We start from the raw sequence: 17,725 nt of genomic DNA on the forward strand, positions 1-17,725 counted from the left end.
GAGTGACAGGGAAGAGGCTCCTGCACCGGGACGGAAAGGCGGGGCGGACGCCGGTTTCCCGCGGTCTGAGGTGGCGCGGGAGGAGAATTGCTCTTAAAGGGCCAGCGTACGCTCGTCCTTTTGTTCCGGGGCCGCAGGGCGGGGCAGGCCCAACTTTCGTTGTCTCCCTGCCTACTCTCCAGAGCCGCCATGATCTCCCAGTTCTTCATTCTTTCCTCCAAAGGGGACCCGCTCATCTACAAGGATTGTATCCTTGACCTACGGGGCAGGAGGGGGGGCCCTGGGTGGGAGTGGTGCCCCAGGGCCAGACTGTATCGCTGGCTCCTTAGCTGTTCTTCCACCCGGTCAGTCCGCGGGGACAGTGGTGGTCGGGATGTGGCCGAGCTCTTCTACCGGAAGCTGACGGGACTGCCCGGAGATGAGTCCCCGGTTGTCATGGTAACCAGTGGCGGGGAGTGGGGGATGCGCCTGGCGGGCAGGGGGCGGGTGGGGAGGGCGCCTCCTTCCTCCCAGGGCTATTTCCCTGAGAGCTTCCGCTTCGGGGGTACGTTACGCCAAATAATGTGAATTCAAGTTTATCAAGAGCTAACCATGCACCAGGCACAGGCTCCTCTCACGTCCCAATCCCCCCGCAACTCCGGGGTGGGTACTATTGGTTACCTCCCCTGACATGTCAGGAAGCTGGACCCCAGGGGGGATGCCCAGGGTTCTCAAGGCACACTGCTAGGAAGTCTCACGGGCCCTTAATCACAGCTCTCTTCCTAATGCTTCTTCCCCACCTCTGCCTCAGCACCACGATGACCGTCATTTTATTCACATCAGACACAGCGGCCTCTATTTGGTGGCCACGACTTCAGAGAACATTTCTCCCTTCAGCCTCCTAGAGCTGCTCTCCCGGTGAGGAGGGCAGGGCTGGGCACCTGGGCGCGGGGATCTGACAGGAGGGGCATATGCACACTCCGACTCGTTTTCTCAGGTTGGCCACTCTCCTGGGCGATTACTGTGGCTCCTTGGGCGAGGGGACCATCTCCCGCAACGTGGCTCTTGTCTATGAGCTCCTGGATGAAGTGCTGGTGAGGGCCAAGCATTTCCCTCACTGCACCCCATTCCTTGCAGATATGCACTGTGGGTGGGAGGCTAAGTCCATTCATTTCCACCCCTTCCCTCCACTGACCTCCCACAGGCTGTCCTTCCTCTGCCCACAGGACTATGGCTACGTGCAGACCACATCCACAGAGATGCTGAGAAACTTCATCCAGACAGAGGCTGTGGTCAGCAAGCCCTTCAGTCTCTTTGACCTCAGCAGTGTTGGCTTGGTCAGTCGAGGGAAAGAGGAGGAGGAGGGGTGGTGGGTAGTGTCAAACCTGAAGATTGCTTGCTTTGGGTGCTTTACAGTTTGGGGCTGAGACGCAGCAGAGCAAAGTGGCCCCCAGCAGTGCAGCCAGCCGCCCTGTCCTGTCCAGCCGCTCTGACCAGGTGAGATGCATCAGACCCTCTGAGTTTTTCCTGGAACACCAGAGAACGAGATCCTGGTGTTCCCAGACGTGGACAGTCCCTTCCCTTCCCCATGTCCCCACCCCAGGGCCCTAGCTTCCACTGGCCTGTCCTTTCTGCCTGTGCACTTTACAACACAGGTCACTCAGCCTCCAAATCCCCTCTCTTCTTCAGAGCCAAAAGAATGAAGTGTTTTTGGATGTGGTCGAGAGGCTGTCTGTACTGATAGCATCTAACGTGAGTTTGGGCCCCCAGCCCTAGAGCAGAGGATAGACGGCTTTTGGGAAATGTATGGGGTCGGGGGCGGGGTGTCACCTCGGGACATTGATCTCTCCGTTCTTCTTAGGGCTCGCTGCTGAAGGTAGACGTGCAGGGAGAGATCCGGCTCAAGAGCTTTCTTCCCAGTGGCTCTGGTGAGAAGTCTGCAGGCTTAGCCCAGGGTCGGGTTTGGAACGGGCTCCTTGGTGGTATGTGAATGTTGGTATCTGGTGGCCTTTTCTGTTCTTTTCTGTGACAGAGATGCGCATTGGCCTGACAGAAGAGTTTTGTGTGGGGAAGTCAGAACTGAGAGGTGAGAAGAAAAGGGGTCCTTCTCTCCTAGGTACAGGTTGCCACCAAAAGTTTCATGGAACAGAGATGGGTTTCCCCCCAGCTACCACCTTGCTGCTCTTCTCACCCACAACGTGGGTTAGGAGAGGACACTTTCTTTCCCTCCAGGTTACGGCCCAGGAATCCGGGTGGATGAGGTCTCATTTCACAGCTCAGTGCTCCTTGAGGAGTTTGAGTCTCATCGAATCCTCCGCTTGCAGCCCCCTCAGGGCGAGGTCAGGATTGGGCTGGCCTAGCACTTTCCATCCTCCGTTGGGAAGGGAGGCAAGTTCAGGTGTGAGGAGACCAAACTGACCTCCATTCCTGTCTGGTCTCAGCTGACTGTGATGCGGTACCAACTCTCAGACGACCTCCCCTCCCCACTCCCCTTCCGGCTCTTTCCCTCTGTGCAGTGGGACCGAGGCTCAGGCAGGTAAGACCATTTTTCTCTTCTAGAACTTTCCCGAAGTCCAAGCTAATGCATATATGTTCCCAAAGCGCATTGTGGAGGAGGGATGATAATAGGTACAAGAAAAAGGCACCCTCCCCCCTATGCAGACTCAGCCCTTAGTGGAGTTGGGCTGGATATCATCCCTTCTCTCTCCTGCTTGGGGCATGACCGACCTATGCAGCAGCCCTGCATGGGGGTCCCGGGTGGGGATGGTGAGAGGCCAGTGAGTAACAGAACCATCCCTTTCACCCAGGCTCCAGGTTTACCTGAAGTTACGATGCGACCTGCCCCCGAAGAGGTACGAGTGGGGGGTTAGCCAGGCCTCGTTCAGTATCATGGGGCAGGACACAGGGCCCAAATACCTGTTGCTTCCCCCTTCGGATGCGTCCGTCAGCTTCGGAATCCCATTCAGTTAGACAGGAAGGCTGGGAAGGGGGGTGGGTGTAACACCTGCGCTAGTGGCGTTAATGAAGAGGGGGGACGAGTCACTGCCTTCCCGGGGCTGACTCTGTTCCTCTCTTCTTGGCAGCCAAGCTCTCAACGTCAGGCTGCACCTTCCCCTGCCGCGAGGGGTGATTAGGTTAGTGTTGCAGCCACAGGGCCCGGGAGGTTTTGCCAGCTTCCCCAGGGTAACAGGGTGGTGGCAGGGAGGGTGGGACCAGCCTGTCCCAGGAAGGCAGGCTGAGCGCAGCGCCTGTCATCCCCAAACTCCAGCCTGTCTCAGGAGCTGAGCGGCCCTGAACAGAAGGCAGAGCTCGGGGACGGAGCCCTCCACTGGGACCTGCCTCGGGTGCAAGGCGGCTCCCAGCTGTCAGGCCTTTTCCAGGTACGAGCTGCTGACTCCCTGAGACCCTCTCTTCCAGCTGCATGTTTAGCCCCAACCACCCCTCCTCATGCACTGGACCTGAGCCCCATGCCCTCCCTCCTCTGTGCCTTCAGCACCCTTCCCTGGCCTCTGTCCCTCACAGATGGATGTTCCAGGTCTCCCTGGGCCTTCTGGCCAAGGACCCTCCACCACGGCCCCTCCGCTGGGGCTGGGCCCCGCCAGCCTCTCTTTTGAACTTCCCCGGCACACGTGCTCTGGCCTCCAGGTACGCTTCCTCAGGCTGGCGTTCAGACCCTGCGGCAATGCCAACCCCCACAAGTGGGTGCGACATCTGAGCCACAGTGATGCCTACGTCATTCGGATCTGAGGCTCCCCACATGAGGATGCGGGCAGCAAAGGCAGTAGTCTGTGGAACCAGAGAAGGATGATACTGTCTTTTCCACCCTTCCAGACCGTGGTCATGGACCTGGATGAAATGTCTTGAGTCCTGAGAGTCCAGGAGACCAGTCCTAGTTGACATATTTGACCTTCCTGTGGTACCTGACACAGGAAAGGCCGGGGTGGATCAGAATTTACAAATCAAACTTTTATTCTGAGGAACTGGCTGTACAATATCTAAAAGTAACATGGAAGAAGCAAACCATTACTTCCTTCCACCTAGCGTGTGTGTGTGTGTGTGTGTGTGTGTGTGTGTGTGTGTGTGAGAGAGAGAGAGAGAAAGAGAGAGGGAATCGGGGAGAGAAGAAGGTTGGCAGATGTGTGACAGCATTAAGGCGCAGGCTGAGGGGAGCCAGAGCCAGGGGGCTGGGAGCCATTAGTTTTTGGAGTCCCTGGAGCTGGAGGGGGGCTATCCCCAGCTTCCTGTTTCCCTCCACAAAGGGCACTGCCCCCAAGTGGGGAGGGGGCTGAGGATGGGGCAGGAGCTGGAGAAGGATGGGAGGTGGGGCCTCCTTTGCCCTCCCCTGTAGGAGGAAGAGAGACCACGATGTACTTCTGGACGCTGCCCGGACCAGAGGGAGCAGTGCTAGGGGGTGCGGTGGTGGCAGTAGAGACCAGCTTGACGATGGGCTGCACGCTGGGGACCGTGGTGGTGACGGGAGAGGTAGTGGTGGAGCCTGAGCCAGGGGCTGAGGTGCTGAGGGACAGGACCTGGGGGGAGAAAGGAGAGGCACTGCCTGGGGGAGAATTCACCTGTTCCGGCAGAAGAGCTGATGATTCATTCACCTGCTCAGGTGCCTGTAGGCCTGAGACCCGAGCTCAGGATGAGCAGCTATGCCTTATGGCCTCCGTGAAGTGCTCCTTCCTGCTCCTGTCTTTAGGCCCAGGGGGGACTGGGCTCTACTCTGGGGCCCCCAGGGTACTTGGAGGTAACCCTGGTCGTGCTCCGCACCTTCCCCAGTGCCACCTGGGTCCCAGTACCTGTTGAGTGGATGAGGCGCTGGAGGATGAGGACATGACAATAAACTTGGTTGGAGGAGGGGAAGGCTGAGGCGGGGCGGCAGCTCGCGCAGACACCAAGGTCTGCACAGGCAGTGCAATGGAGCCAGGGACCTTCAGCAAGCCAGGGGTCCGAGGGCCAGGCTGAGGGGCCTGGGAGAGGGTCAGCGTGGGCCGGGGCTGCACAAAGAAGAGGCAGGAAGGAAATGTGAAAAGGAGGGGCACTTATTGCTGCTCCTCAGAGGGTCTCCCTTGGGTTGAAGAATCATCCACTAAGGGGACTCAGACCCCCCAAGTCTCACTCAGAGGGCCCTGTGTTTTACAAAAGCAAGCGCGCGTCTGTGAGTCCCCCACCCTGAAAGGGAACCATGGCCCTGTCCCCCCTGCTTGCCCCCTTCCCACATGTTTCCTCATCAGACCCCTCTTCCCCCCAGTCCCTGACCTGAGTGATGGTCAGAGTGGTCCTGTTGACCTGCTGAGCCTGCAGAGCAGCCTGGGCCCGGGCCTTGACAACATGAGAGCAGAGGAGGGGCCCGAGGGACCCAAATTCTGCCCGATAGGCGTCTTGATTGTCAGGTGGTAGGCGCAGCTTTGCCAGAACAGGGGCACAGTGTTTCTGCAGAGAAAGCAAAGAAAAACAAGGTAGGTGGAGAGCTGGGACGCTCAGGAAGTGACAAGGAAGGGGTGAGAAAGGAAACTGCCCATTACTCCAGTGCGTTGTGTTGCAGGCCAGGCTGCTGGGCTGGCAGTGTGTGTGAGGAACCCCAGGCAGCACCAGTGTGGATGGGGAAACTTGCTGAAAACACTTGTGATTTCTAAGGGGTGGCTGGTCCACAGGGGGATGCCCTGCTTGGAATGCAGCACAGTGATGGGGAAGCCTCGGGGGCGGTCCAGTCTAGGCAGGGTCACAGGCTGACAGTTAAGGTCTCTTATTTCTTACTTAACCTCTTGCCTTTGTCTCTCCATCTGTACAACAGTATTGGGCTCAGAACACATGAGGCAAATGCGATGAGTGAATAAAAGACAACAGCTGTTTACTGACTGTCGTGCCTGTGTGTGTGGGGGGGGGGGAGTGGCGGGGGGAAGGATTGGGGGGAGGGCAGGAACAGGGGTTCTAGTCACCAGGAGGAGGCTCTGCACATGGTCAGCTCCAATGCGGTCAATGTTGCTCAGCACGGGGCCGTCCAGGACACCGCGGATCCGCTCCCCTTCCTGCTGCAGTCGTGGCAGAATCAGAGTCTTAATCACCTGTTGGAAAGGAAGGGGACAAGCCAGGGCCCTCGGGTCACCACCGGGCCTTGCAGGTGGGGCCCTTGCCCACTAGGACCCACGATGCCTCCTTTCTTGCAGTGTTCCCCGCGCCGGGGGCCTCACATCGTGTCCGAGCTCTGCCAGGCCTGCGATGGAGCCATACCGCGTAGTCCATGGAGTCTTTTCGTCCACCCAGCTCTGCAAGGGGAAGGAAGATATACTGGGGAAAGGGGCCCAAGAGGCTAATTGTTAAGGAATAAGTCTCGCGAACACACTTATGTCGTAGATTGTTACGACACTACAGATGTGGCCCAGGTGCCAGTCCCTGTCCGTCTCCCGCATCTTTCCACTGTCACTTCCTCTAGTCACGCTGAACCGCCTCTGGTGTGGGTGAAGCTCTTTGTCCTGGTCACCACCCTGGGGTGGAGATACAAGATCGTCTACACTCCTCATTTTTGCTCACCTTGGTGAAGGTCTTGGTGATCCGGGACTGGATGTTGTTGGTGGTCGTGCTGAAATGCTTGCAGATCTGGGCCACGAGGCGGGCAGCAAAGTCCCGGAGTGCCCAGTGATTGTCCACATCTGGCCGCAGGCACAGCTGTCTGCTTACGATGCACGTCATCACAGCTGGAATCAACTCATGGACCTAAGGGAGAAGTGGCAAGTTGGCCAATTCTGAGGATGGCTTCCTGTTGGTGGCAACCAGGTGTCCCGACCCCAGGCTGAAAGGTGGGTGGGCAGGGCCGCTCACATATTTTTCTAGATACAGCGTGGGGTTGTCCATCAGCGCCTTCACCATGCGCATCAGGTAGATGAGCAGGGCCAGGTTGTTCTGCACCACATTCACACGGACCTGCGGGAAGGGGAAGTGACAGGGCAGTGAGACCCTCCGATGAGCTCCCCCCGCTGCCTCCTCACCGCCCGGAACCTCATCCTGGGTCCTGGCCTTCTGCCTCTTCTCACCCCCTCTGAGATGAAGGTGCTGAATCGCGGCAGCATCTGATAGAGCCCTGGGTCCGTTGCAATGCTCTGCAGCGCCTCCTGCAGTGGGGAGGGAGCAAGTGACGCGGGGGGGCAGAGATGGGGAGGGATTCCTGAAACTCCAGAGAGAAGGAATGCCCCAGGCGGGGAGAAGCAGGTCGGCAGGGCCTCACCGCTCTCTTGGCCTCACAGGAGCCCACACACGCTTCAGTGATCTCCTTGTAGTACAGCTGCTGCTCCACGGACAGCTCGTGGATACTTCGGGGCTTCAGTCGCAAAGGGGCCCCCTCCAGCAGGGGTGGTGCCTTCTTCTCTTTCCCTGTGTGAATTGCCAAGACAGGTTTGAACACGAAGGCTCCAGAAGAGGCCTAGAGCCGGACAAACCTTTGCTCCCTGCCCGGTGAGACACAGGACCTGGCTCCTCTCAGGTTTCCTGATCCTTTCCAGGGCTCTCCAGCCATAGGTGTCACCCCTTGCCCTGCCCTCAGCCACCTCACAAATCGCCATCTGGCAGGAGCACCGAGGAGCCCAGCCTAGCAATACTGACCTTTGCCGTCGGCTGGAGCAGCCCCTTGACCTTTGCCTTTCAAGGGTCCATCTTCCTCCTGGCCTGGCTTTGCTGACTTCAGGGGTTCTGTGGCCTCAGCCTTCTGCTGCTCTTTGGGAGCTGGTGGGAAAGCCGTCACAGCAGGAGTGACGAGAGTGGCAGGGGATATAAAGGAAGGAGAGGGGACATGAGATAGAGAGGGGTGGGCCTTGGGCACAGATGAGGTTACCTGGGGGTGGGTTCTCAGGTATAGCTGGCTGGCAGCCTTCAATGCTCAGCCAATGAGCTGTGAGGAAAGAAGGTGTCAAGTTGAACGGCTGGACACGGACACTAGGGAGTCGCTCCATACCAGGAATGTGCTTTCCGTCCTGTCCCCACTTCCTGCAACTCCCTAGCGATCTCACGCTGAGGGCTTCTTCACTTGTGAGCCTCCTCAACCCCTTTTCCTCCTCCCCGCCACCCTGCCATCCCTGCCCCAACCTTTGAGGCAGACATCCAGGGGCACCCGGGGCAGAGGGGTATTGATGATGTCGCTCAGATCAACCTCCTTCTCCTCGTAGAAGTAAAGCTCCCGGCCCCCACCAGAGGCGAAACGAAAAGGAATGAACTCCTGGGCGTGGAAGCCATAGAGTGGCTGGATCAGGAGAGAGAGAGAAAGAGACATTGAGATGAGAAGGGAGCCCAAAGAGGCATGACTGAAGGCAAATGCAGTGTCAGGGAGGATGGGTCTCACCATCTTGCCCCCCACCAACCCTGCCAACCTCAGTCCCACGTGTCCCAATCACCTCGACATTCTTTAGCTTCAGCGCGTAATCGATGTCACTGGTGGTTAGCTTCTGCCGCTTCCCCATGTGCATGAACTTCAAGGCATCCTGGGGGTGGGAGAACAAACATCAACTCAAGAGCCTGAGGAAGAAGGGGGCCTGGGCAGCATTCTTAACACAACGAAGGGCTGGGTGGAGCGGTTGCGGTACCTGTGCAATCTCCTTGATGCGGTAGCTGACCTCGTCTGTCAGCAGCTGGCAGGTCTCCTCCTGGATCTGAGCGATGCCCATGGACTCGGCCACCACTTTCATCGACTCCGAGGGCAGCACGGTATTGCTGAGCTTCAGCTTCTTCTCCTCAGCCATTCTGGAGCCTCTCTCTCCCTCCCCCAAAGAGTGATACCCCGGGGTGGAAAGATGGGAGACCTGGCAGGGGTATGGGGTGGGCAGAAAAGATAAAAAATAAACGTGTCCATCTCCGTGTAATTAGTATTGGGTGTAAGAGAAGCAGGTAGTGATCTGACCCGGTTCAACAAAATGTACTGAGCTCTGATTCTGTGCCAGGTGCCATGCAAGTGAGATATACGAGAACAGACGTGTCTTCAATTTAAATCCTGGCCCTAGATTACTTAGCTGGGTTATTTGGGCAAGTTACTTACATCCTCCCAGCTTTGGGTTTCTTCCCAATGCAGGGCTTGAACTCACGGCCCTGAGATCAAGACCTGAGATGAGGTGTGCCTGGGTGGCTAGTCAGTTGAGCATATGACTCTTGATTTCCACTCAGGTCATGATCTCTTAGTTTATGAGATTAAGCCCCGTGTCAGGCTCCATGCTGGGTGTGGAGCATGCTTAAAATTCTCTCTCTCCCTCTGCCTGTCCCACCTCTTTCTCTCTCTCTCAAAATGAATAAACATCAAAAAAAAAAAAAAAAAGAAGAAGAAGAAGAAGAAGAAGAAGAAGAAGACGACGACGACGACCTGAGCTGAGATCAAGAGTCAGACACTTGGGGTGCCTGGGTGTCTTGGTCGGTAGTGTCTGACTCTTGATTTTCGCTCAGGTCATGACCTCATGGCTTGTGGGTTCAAGCCTTGTGTAGGGCTCTGTTCTGACAGTGTGGAGCCTGCTTGGGATTCTCTCTCTCTCCCTCTTTCAAAAAAAACAAAAACAAAAAAAGAGTCAGATGCTTAACCAACTGAGCCACCCAGCGCCCCAATGATCGCAAACTGCCTGACAGTCATACCACACCTCAGTGCACTCAGTCCCCCTCTGTCCTACACGATACCACCTCTCCTCCGCACTTTACGCCATTAGAAGAGACCCCCATAGACCCCCACTGCATCCACCAACCTAACAGCACTGGTGCCCACATCTTCTGCCTTCCTGCCTGTTACCGTAGCGAAGCCATTCGTGCCCCTTGCCAACTCCAACACTGCTTCCATCTCCCTGCATCACCACCACGTTTTCAACCTACTTGGTCGATGGTTCCCATCAGCCTCCCAAACGCACTTATTTCTCCCTTCTCAAGAAAACAAGACAGTGGTCTATCCACACAACAGACTAGTATCGAGCCTGAAAAAGGAAGGTGATTCTGACACATGCTACGACATGGGTGAACCTTGAGGACACCATGCAGAGTGAAATAAGGGAGCCAGAAAAGGGCAAACAGTGTTATGATTCCACTCTTATGAGGTTCTTAGTGGAGTCAAATTCATAGACTCAGCAGAATGGGGTTGCTGTGGCTAGGGGAGGGAAGAATGGGGAGTTAGTGTATAATGACAGAGCTTCGGTTTTACAACATGAAGAGTTCTGGAGATGGATGGCGTGACGGTTGTAGAACATCATGAATGTATTTAATCCCGCTAAAGTGTACACTTGAAATGGTTTCAGATGGTGAGCTTTATGTTATGTGTATTTCACCACAATTAAAAATTTTAAATGTTAATTTGGGGTGCCTGGGTGGTGGTTAAGCATCCAACTTTGGCTCAGGTCATGACCTCACAGTTCTCAAGTTCGAGCCCCCCATCAGGCTCTGTGCTGACAGCTCAGAGCCTGGAGCCTGCTTTGGATTCTGTGTCTCCCTCTCTTTCCGCCCCTCTCCTGCTCACGTTCTCATTCTCTCTCAAAAACAAAAACATTTTAAAAATTTAAAAAAAAATGTTACTTTTCATTCCACTTTCTCTAGAAGAGCCCCATGTTTCGGCTCCTCCTTGCAACCAAACTCCCTGAAAGAATTATCCTATTTCTACTTCCTTTCCTTTCTTGCACCTACTCCAATCAAGCTTTTGACCCCACCAGGTCCCTGAAACAGCTCATCAAGGTCGCCGATGACTCCACACTGTGGAATCCAAGGTCCACTCTCTGTCATCATCAGACTTGACCTGCTGGCAGCATCTAGTATAGCTAGACTACTCCCTCCTGAAGACACTCTTCACGGCACTGCACCCTACCTTCTCCTGGCTTCCTCCTATCTCACTGGCCACCCCACCCCCCTCGGTTTCCTTGACAAGTTCTTCCTCTTCTCATCTTAAAAAAATACATAAATAAAACTGCCTAATGCTGGAGTGTCCTGGGCTCAGTCTTTGGTCTTCTTCCGTAGCTACACTTAATTTCTTTGGTAATGTCAACTACCCTCAATTTTCAGTATTGCTTACAGGCGGATGATGGCCAAATTTCTATCCCCAGCCCAGGGCGGTCCTCCTATCAAACTGTCGTGTTGTATATCAAACTGTCGACTTAAATCTCTTCTACAGCTGAACTCCTGATCTCTCGCTCCCCACCAGCTCCAGCCTGTTTTCTTCATCTTCATGGCAATGCCATCTATCCAGGCACTCACTCTTTTTTTTTTTTTTAATTTATTTTTGGGACAGAGAGAGACAGAGCATGAACGGGGGAGGGGCAGAGAGAGAGGGAGACACAGAATCGGAAACAGGCTCCAGGCTCCGAGCCATCCGCCCAGAGCCCGACGCGGGGCTCGAACTCACGGACCGCGAGATCGTGACCTGGCTGAAGTCGGACGCTTAACCGACTGCGCCACCCAGGCGCCCCCAGGCACTCACTCTTTATGTGAGCCCTCACATCAAATCAGTTGGGTGATCCAACCTGACTCCGCCACTCCCAACAGCATGCCCAAGTCACCACCATATCTCGCCTGGCTAATTCCAATAGTCTCCTGACAAGGTCTTCCTGCTTCCACCCTTGCTCCCCACATCTCTTCCTAACACAGCAGCCAGACTGATTCTGTCAAAACATAAATCAGACTGGGTCATTTTTTTGTTCAAAACCCTGGAATGGCTCCACATTTACCCTATAGTAAAATCCAAAATCCTAATTATAGTCTATAAGGCCCTTCATAATTTGCCCTCACTCCAATCACATCTCTGATCTGTTTTCCTTCCTTCTTCCATCTTGATCCAGCTTCATTCTCCTCCTGCTGTTCAAACCTCACAGGCAAAGCTCTTGCTTTTTGGCCTTTGCTCTTTTCCTTCTGCCTTGAATGTTCTTCCCCAGATGTTAGCTTGGCTGCCTAGTCCCATCACCTTATTTAATACCACACTCCAACGCCACTCTGCTCTTTTTTCCCCCACGGAAAAATTTAACATCTGCTAATATACACTGTATCATTTCTAATTGTTTATCACCACCACTACCTTCCCTTTGTGTTCACTGATGTATTCCAAGACCCCGGACTGGTGCCCGAGACACTGTACTCAGTAAATACTTGCTGAATAAATTAATGACGTGTAGGGCTTAGAGATGTAGGGGCTCAGTGAATACATGGCACCACTATTCTCTTGATGAACAAGATATAGGTCCAAGTTTGGAACCTGCTTTGTGGCCAAAAGGAGAGTGGCTCGCTTGGAGTTAGCGTTAGGAAGACTAAGGTCAAAGTGTTTAGGACTGACGGTGAGGCACTGATGGGGGCGTTCTGGAGGGGTGAGCACGGGGGCCAAAGAGAATTTGGTCTCCGCCTCCACTGTTTTAAGTCGTACGTTCATGGAAAACATTTATTCAACACATACTGTGTGCCCGGCACTGGGTAAACAAGACGCTGTCGTGTCCCAGGTCAATGGCGAACTCTTACTAATCCTTCAATACCCTCCGTACCCTCTGCCAGTAAACAGCTCACGAAACACGCTACGGCCTCAGGAGCCCCTCAGGTCAGTGGAGTCGGCAGGAAAGCTTCACAGAACATGGTTAACATGAGCTAGACTTCGGTAGTGGCCTCCCCGGCAAGGAAGCGAGTCGAAGGTCCCCAGGCAACGGGTACAGCGCGAAAGAAGGCGCTTGAGAGCCCACCTCATCCCCCCAACATCCCCCAATGCAAACATACACGTACGGAGTCCCCTCGCGCACGGACACACAACCCACCGCCCTCCTCCCGGTTCCCACATGGGCCCTTCAAAGGGCCTAGTTCCGGGTAGCACTCAGACCCTTCCCCGCCAGCCGAACGCCCCACGCATTAAAAGTCTCTCACCGCCGCCAAAGCGCCGCTCACCCGGCGCTCGGCGCCATGTTCGCCCCGCCCCCTCCCGGGAGCAGGTCCTGGTAGAGACGGAGAGCAAGTCACTGCCCCTTCCCTGAGCCGGAATGAGTCTCCTAGGCTCACGGCCTGAAGTGGTATAAAAAACGGGTTTCTCTGTCTACGTGTAAGGAGCACATACTCCTGCTGCAATTAACTTCAGTTTATTCCTTCACTACCCGGCGGCCAGGACCCCAAGAGGCGCCACAAAACCGAGGCGGGACAGCCAGGAGCGCCATGAGGCTCCACCTCCTTTCCGGCCGGGACTGCGCGTGCGCCTCGCAAGCCAGGCTGGCTAGAAGTTCCCGCCGACACCGCCTCGAAATTTAAAGGGCCCGCTGCCTTCACGAAGTTGGTTTGAAGGCAAGGGGTTGTTGGTTTGGAGAGCACTTTGTCATGGGACCTGTGCGGTTGGGAATGTTGCTTTTCATTTTGGCTGCGTACGGCGCTTGGGTTGGGACGTCGAAGGAGGACGATGACACAGAACGCTTGCCCGGCAAATGCGAAGGTATCTGAAGGGAGTAGCTAGCCCCTATTCGCATCCCTCTGCCCATCTCTTTAGTCTGGGCCGAACCAAATGGACCATGATGGGTGGGTCACTAGATCTCTTTGAAGACCTCAGGGAGACTCTGGCTGAATTTGAAGGGGGTCAAAGGAGGGAACGTAGAGCGCTACCCCACAACTATGGCACTACAATTCCCATAGGACATCCAGAGGGAGCCCGCTTTTTCTTAGTAGCGTAGCCCCAGTGATTTGTGGGAATTGTAGTTCAGAGATCGTGCCCAGGATCGCCCACTTTACTGAGCATCTGAAGTGTGTGTTTCCCCCATGTCACTAAACCTAAGTCTGGGGAACCTGCAGGAGCTGGGTATGAGGCTCATACCTTTTGGCCATCCTCTGCTCCACCCTTTCAGAGACGCTCTCAAATTACAGGCTCCACGCTCTCCTGGGGCAGGTTTGGAGGTAAGGAAATAAGCCCTTGAAGCTCATAAAGGAGAGAGGAGGCCACATAAGTGGAGGAGGTTCCCTGTAGGTGTAAGGGTTTGCAGAGGATGTATACTTATGGATTTTGCTGTGAACAGCATCTTATATGGCTGCACCACAGCGGTGGGGGACGTGTGCAGCTGAGAAGAGACACTTAAGAGCTGGGCCATTGAGGGCCGTGGTTCCCTAGTTTGTTGCTTTCCTGACTTTAATTTCTTCCCTGGATTCTTTTTCCCTTCACCTCACTCCACAGTGAATTTCATTATCAGTATTCTGCATGACCTGGACCTAACCTCTCCTTCATTTGTGTCCCTGCTTTTCTCCCCACGCCTGTCATTTTTCTACACACAGACCTGGTCATGTCAGTCCTTGCTGTAACATCTCTGCAGGCCTCCTGCTGTGGTCGGAATACAGCCATTTTTGACACAGTCTCTGTTGTATGGTCCCCACCTCTCTTACATTTCGGTACCTCAACTCCCTTCCTCAAAGTGCCCATGCTTCAGCCTCGCTGAGCTTCTCACCTGTCACCGAGCCTGCCTTATCCTCTTGCACCTCTGTGCCTTAGCACACTGTTTTTCCTTTTGCCTGGAATAACCCTCTCCCTTCTGCATTTGGTTCTTCAAGGCCCAGTTCAGATGTCAATTCCTTTGGAGGCCTTCTTCCTTTTGTCACCTCCCACTATATTGTTAAGCCCGTGGAGGAAAGGAGAGTACCTGTCTCTGAGGTCCTAGCGTAGTGTCTGGAACATTTCAGGCACTTTTGTTACCTGCCCTGTGTTTAGTTTGCGTGGCACTTCTGTATAGGCCACTCCCTTTTTTTGGGACCCACCTCATGCCAGGCCAGGTGCTATTTGCTGGAAGACAGTGGTGGAACATACACAACGCTCATCCTTAAGGAAATCACAAGCCGGTAGGAAGTCAACACATGACAATTTCATGAATTTTGCATTTCCTAATGAGATTAATTAAATCTGTTAACCTCTAGTGCAGGGCCCATCACAGCACACTGTCATCATTTTATTTGTCCCCAACTGCATCAGCAATGTCTTGTGGATGGGGTCATGGGTCTTATTGCTATGTTGCTGTTGTACATATAGGAGCTCAATAAATAACTGCAGAATAAAAGCAAACACATACAGTGCTCACTATATGCCAGGCACTATCCTAGGGGCTTTATGTAGATTGATCTATTTAATCCTCACATCCCCCTCCACAGGAGGTCCTATTATATTATTATCTCCATTTTAGAGATGAAGAAGCCAGGGCACAGTGGAATTGTCACATAGCTATTAAGTGGCTGAGTCAGTATTGTAACCATGCCAGTCTGGCTCCACGGTCTGCACTTGTAACCGTCACGTTCTGCTGCTTTTGCTCATCTACAGAATGAGTTGCTGGTATGTTTGTTTGTCTTTCACATCCTTTTGGACATCTAGTGTGTAAGCTGCTAAGCCTGGAGCTACAGGAAGAGCTGAGTCGCACTGGCCGATCTCGAGAGGTGCTGGAGCTGGGGCAGGTGCTGGACACGGGCAAGAGGAAGAGACATGTCCCTTACAGTGTTTCGTGAGTTCTTTTTGGTGCTCCCTTACCTTCCAACCCCTGAGGGAGCCCTGGGAGTGCCTACAGCATCCAAGGAGTCTTTGTTTCCCCTCTTCCCACAGAGAGACAAGGCTGGAAGAGGCCTTGGAGAATTTGTGTGAGCGGATCCTGGATTACAGTGTTCACGCTGAGCGCAAGGGCTCACTGAGATATGCCAAGGTCAGACCCTTCCCTAGGGCAGCATTCCACTTTTCAGAAACAACAATGGATATCCCCTGGGACCCATCTCCCTCCAGCTCTGGAGAGTGTCACCACCCCATTGTTAGACTCCCTCATCTCACCCTCATGGAGCTCACCCCTGGGTCTCCAGTAATTGACAGTGCTGATATGGCAGAAAGGGGAAAAAAGAGGTGGGGCAGGGGGCTCGGCTGATTCTAGATTCCTATCTTTCAGGGTCAGAGTCAGACCATGGCAACACTGAAAGGTCTGGTGCAGAAGGGGGTGAAGGTGGATCTGGGGATCCCTCTGGAGCTGTGGGACGAGCCCAGCGTGGAAGTCACATTCCTCAAGAAGCAGGTAGGATGGGGTAATGCACTGCCAGGGCAATGAGAAGGGAGCCTGAGGGGAGAGCTAGATCCTAGGGAGGTCTACCTCTGAGCAGAGAGAAGGGGGCAGAGTGAGGACTCTATCATTGATTGAAGTGGGCCCAGGAGCATATCAAGGAGTAATAGTAGAGGCTAATAATATCTACTACCACTTACTGAGCACCTACTATGTGTCAGATTCAGGCTCCCATACCTTCCAGCTGCTGCCTCATTTTCCTCTCAAAGCACCCTCACACGGTAGGTACTATTACCATTTCCCATTTTATAGGCAAGAAGCCTGAGACATAGAGTTTAATAGTCTACTTGGTAGAACAGGTACTAGTAAATGTTTGATGAATGAATGAGGACCACACAGCTAGTAAGCAGAGTTTAGCCTCCTGGCTACCTGCCTCTTCAAGGTAGGGTGGGCAGAAAGGGAGTGAAGAGTAGAGAGGAGGGTTTCCAAAGCCCAGCATAGTTCCTTCTGACCCTTCCATTTGATCAGTGTGAGACAATGCTGGAGGAGTTTGAAGATGTTGTGGGAGACTGGTACTTCCACCATCAGGAGCAGCCCCTACAGCATTTTCTCTGTGAAGGTCATGTGCTCCCTGCTGCTGAAACTGGTAAGTGTGTGGGACTGGCCCCCTTCCTGCCAGACCACAACCTCCCAGGACTAATACCTACATTGTTTTCTATCACCTAACCTAGCGTGTCTACAGGAAACTTGGACTGGAAAGGAAAAGATCACAGATGGGCAAGAGAAGACAGAAGAGGAGGAGGAGCAAGATGAGGAGGAGGAGCAAGATCAGGAGGAAGAGGAAGGGATGACTAACACACCAGGGCACCCCAAGCGTGACCCAGAGGATCTTTGACCCCTGCTTTTGTTTGAGTCCTCAGGAGGGGCAGGGGTCCTGGAGAAGAATCCTCTGAAGTCTGAGCAATCCCTTCCCTGCCCCACATAAGGGTTTGTGTGTATGTGCGAGGGATCCCACCCCAAGGCTTGTAACTGTTCTCTCCTATCTGGTCTCAGGCAGGATCCTGGTGGTGCAGCATGGCATGGCTACGGGGACAAAGGTGGGAGCAGTAGGTGGAAGGCCTGCGCCAACAGATCAGCCCTCTGCCTGCCATCTAGCCCCTTAACTGTCAGGTGTGTGGAGGGACAGTATTGAAGGCTTTCCCCTTTAAATATCTCTCCTACTCCCCACCCCACCCAGAGGTCAATGAAGGCATTGGAGCTGTGGGCCTTAGGAAAGTCACTTCGCCCCTCGGGGGTCTGTTTTTAGACCCTTCCGAGGAAGAAGCCAGCGCGGACATTCTCTACGACCTATACACACGCTGCCTGCATCTAGGAGGCTACAAGCCAACAAATTTAACACGACGGGGACACTGTATCAGGATGGGGTGATGTTGATAAGTGGGGTAGATATTTGGTCTACTTCATATTAATTTCACCGAGGGCCCACCATGGGATTTCACAGGTGCCAAATTTTCTATATCGCTAGTAAATTTTTTAAAAATACCAGCTGAGCCTGTAGTTTCAAACAACTGACCTGCAAACAACATAGCTAGCAGATATGGCAGCGCCCACAGAATAAGCCGTTGGTCGCCGTCTGTTAGAAGCTAGTAGTGTTTTGTAATTTGCAGTTCAGGGAGACTAGCAGGGGTCCCCGGCTGATAACTACTTAGGCTAGGATCTGTGCGGCCCCTCTCGGCGCCTGCGGGAGAATACCCTGGAATTCAAAATCAGCGTGCGGGAGCGCGCGT

At 54.1% G+C, this 17,725-nt stretch overlaps 3 protein-coding genes across 6 annotated transcripts; 2 read left to right on the forward strand and 1 right to left on the reverse strand.

The window, feature by feature from the left end:
* The first annotated feature begins 45 nt into the window (after nt 1–45).
* AP4M1 (adaptor related protein complex 4 subunit mu 1) lies at nt 46–5,837 on the forward strand. Of its 3 annotated transcripts, XM_025923296.2 has the most exons (15): nt 51–247; nt 350–438; nt 791–897; nt 977–1,073; nt 1,206–1,316; nt 1,396–1,476; nt 1,669–1,731; nt 1,841–1,907; nt 2,012–2,065; nt 2,212–2,318; nt 2,421–2,515; nt 2,787–2,831; nt 3,063–3,113; nt 3,248–3,359; nt 3,502–5,837. In XM_025923296.2, exons 1-15 carry the CDS (start codon nt 190–192, stop codon nt 3,724–3,726), a joined length of 1,362 nt encoding a protein of 453 aa, XP_025779081.1. In that variant the 5' UTR covers nt 51–189; the 3' UTR covers nt 3,727–5,837. The 3 variants fall into 3 exon arrangements, with proteins under 3 accessions (XP_086548131.1, XP_025779081.1, XP_086548133.1); XM_086692005.1 differs by having other exon boundaries at nt 46–438; XM_086692007.1 differs by lacking the exon at nt 3,063–3,113.
* On the reverse strand, nt 3,931–13,092 carry TAF6 (TATA-box binding protein associated factor 6). Of its 2 annotated transcripts, none has more exons than XM_025923195.2 (15): nt 12,814–13,092; nt 8,550–8,765; nt 8,361–8,447; nt 8,056–8,209; nt 7,805–7,861; nt 7,576–7,695; nt 7,202–7,347; nt 7,011–7,088; nt 6,799–6,900; nt 6,511–6,693; nt 6,171–6,245; nt 5,919–6,044; nt 5,239–5,412; nt 4,779–4,976; nt 3,931–4,508 (listed from the first exon to the last, which is right to left on the reverse strand). In XM_025923195.2, the coding sequence occupies exons 2-15, from the start codon at nt 8,703–8,705 to the stop codon at nt 4,128–4,130; spliced, it is 2,037 nt and encodes a 678-aa protein (XP_025778980.1). In that variant the 5' UTR covers nt 8,706–8,765; nt 12,814–13,092; the 3' UTR covers nt 3,931–4,127. The 2 variants fall into 2 exon arrangements, with proteins under 2 accessions (XP_025778980.1, XP_086548130.1); XM_086692004.1 differs by having other exon boundaries at nt 12,835–12,849.
* Nucleotides 13,093–13,115: 23 nt separating this feature from the next.
* On the forward strand, nt 13,116–17,480 carry CNPY4 (canopy FGF signaling regulator 4). Its single transcript, XM_025923378.2, has 6 exons — nt 13,116–13,366; nt 15,275–15,401; nt 15,500–15,596; nt 15,831–15,953; nt 16,467–16,584; nt 16,670–17,480. Exons 1-6 carry the CDS (start codon nt 13,255–13,257, stop codon nt 16,831–16,833), a joined length of 741 nt encoding a protein of 246 aa, XP_025779163.1. The 5' UTR covers nt 13,116–13,254; the 3' UTR covers nt 16,834–17,480.
* The last annotated feature ends 245 nt before the right edge of the window (nt 17,481–17,725 follow it).

The sequence above is a fragment of the Puma concolor genome, chromosome E3 (genome assembly GCF_028749965.1).
Source record: "Puma concolor isolate L17-30 chromosome E3, mPumCon1.1.hap2, whole genome shotgun sequence".
NCBI classification, from domain to species: domain Eukaryota; kingdom Metazoa; phylum Chordata; class Mammalia; order Carnivora; family Felidae; genus Puma; species Puma concolor.

Coding starts and splice junctions, on each gene's coding strand:
- CNPY4 (XM_025923378.2), top strand. CDS start 13,255: ATGGGACCTGTGCGGTTGGGAATGTTGCTTTTCATTTTGGCTGCGTAC. Junction 13,367..15,274: donor CTTGCCCGGCAAATGCGAAG/GTATCTGAAGGG, acceptor TTGGACATCTAG/TGTGTAAGCTGCTAAGCCTG. Junction 15,597..15,830: donor GCTCACTGAGATATGCCAAG/GTCAGACCCTTC, acceptor CCTATCTTTCAG/GGTCAGAGTCAGACCATGGC.
- TAF6 (XM_025923195.2), bottom strand. CDS start 8,705: ATGGCTGAGGAGAAGAAGCTGAAGCTCAGCAATACCGTGCTGCCCTCG. Junction 4,977..5,238: donor CCACTCTGACCATCACTCAG/GTCAGGGACTGG, acceptor TTCTTTGTGCAG/CCCCGGCCCACGCTGACCCT. Junction 4,509..4,778: donor GCGCCTCATCCACTCAACAG/GTACTGGGACCC, acceptor TTCTCCCCCCAG/GTCCTGTCCCTCAGCACCTC.
- AP4M1 (XM_086692005.1), top strand. CDS start 190: ATGATCTCCCAGTTCTTCATTCTTTCCTCCAAAGGGGACCCGCTCATC. Junction 1,317..1,395: donor ACCTCAGCAGTGTTGGCTTG/GTCAGTCGAGGG, acceptor GGTGCTTTACAG/TTTGGGGCTGAGACGCAGCA. Junction 1,732..1,840: donor CTGTACTGATAGCATCTAAC/GTGAGTTTGGGC, acceptor CGTTCTTCTTAG/GGCTCGCTGCTGAAGGTAGA.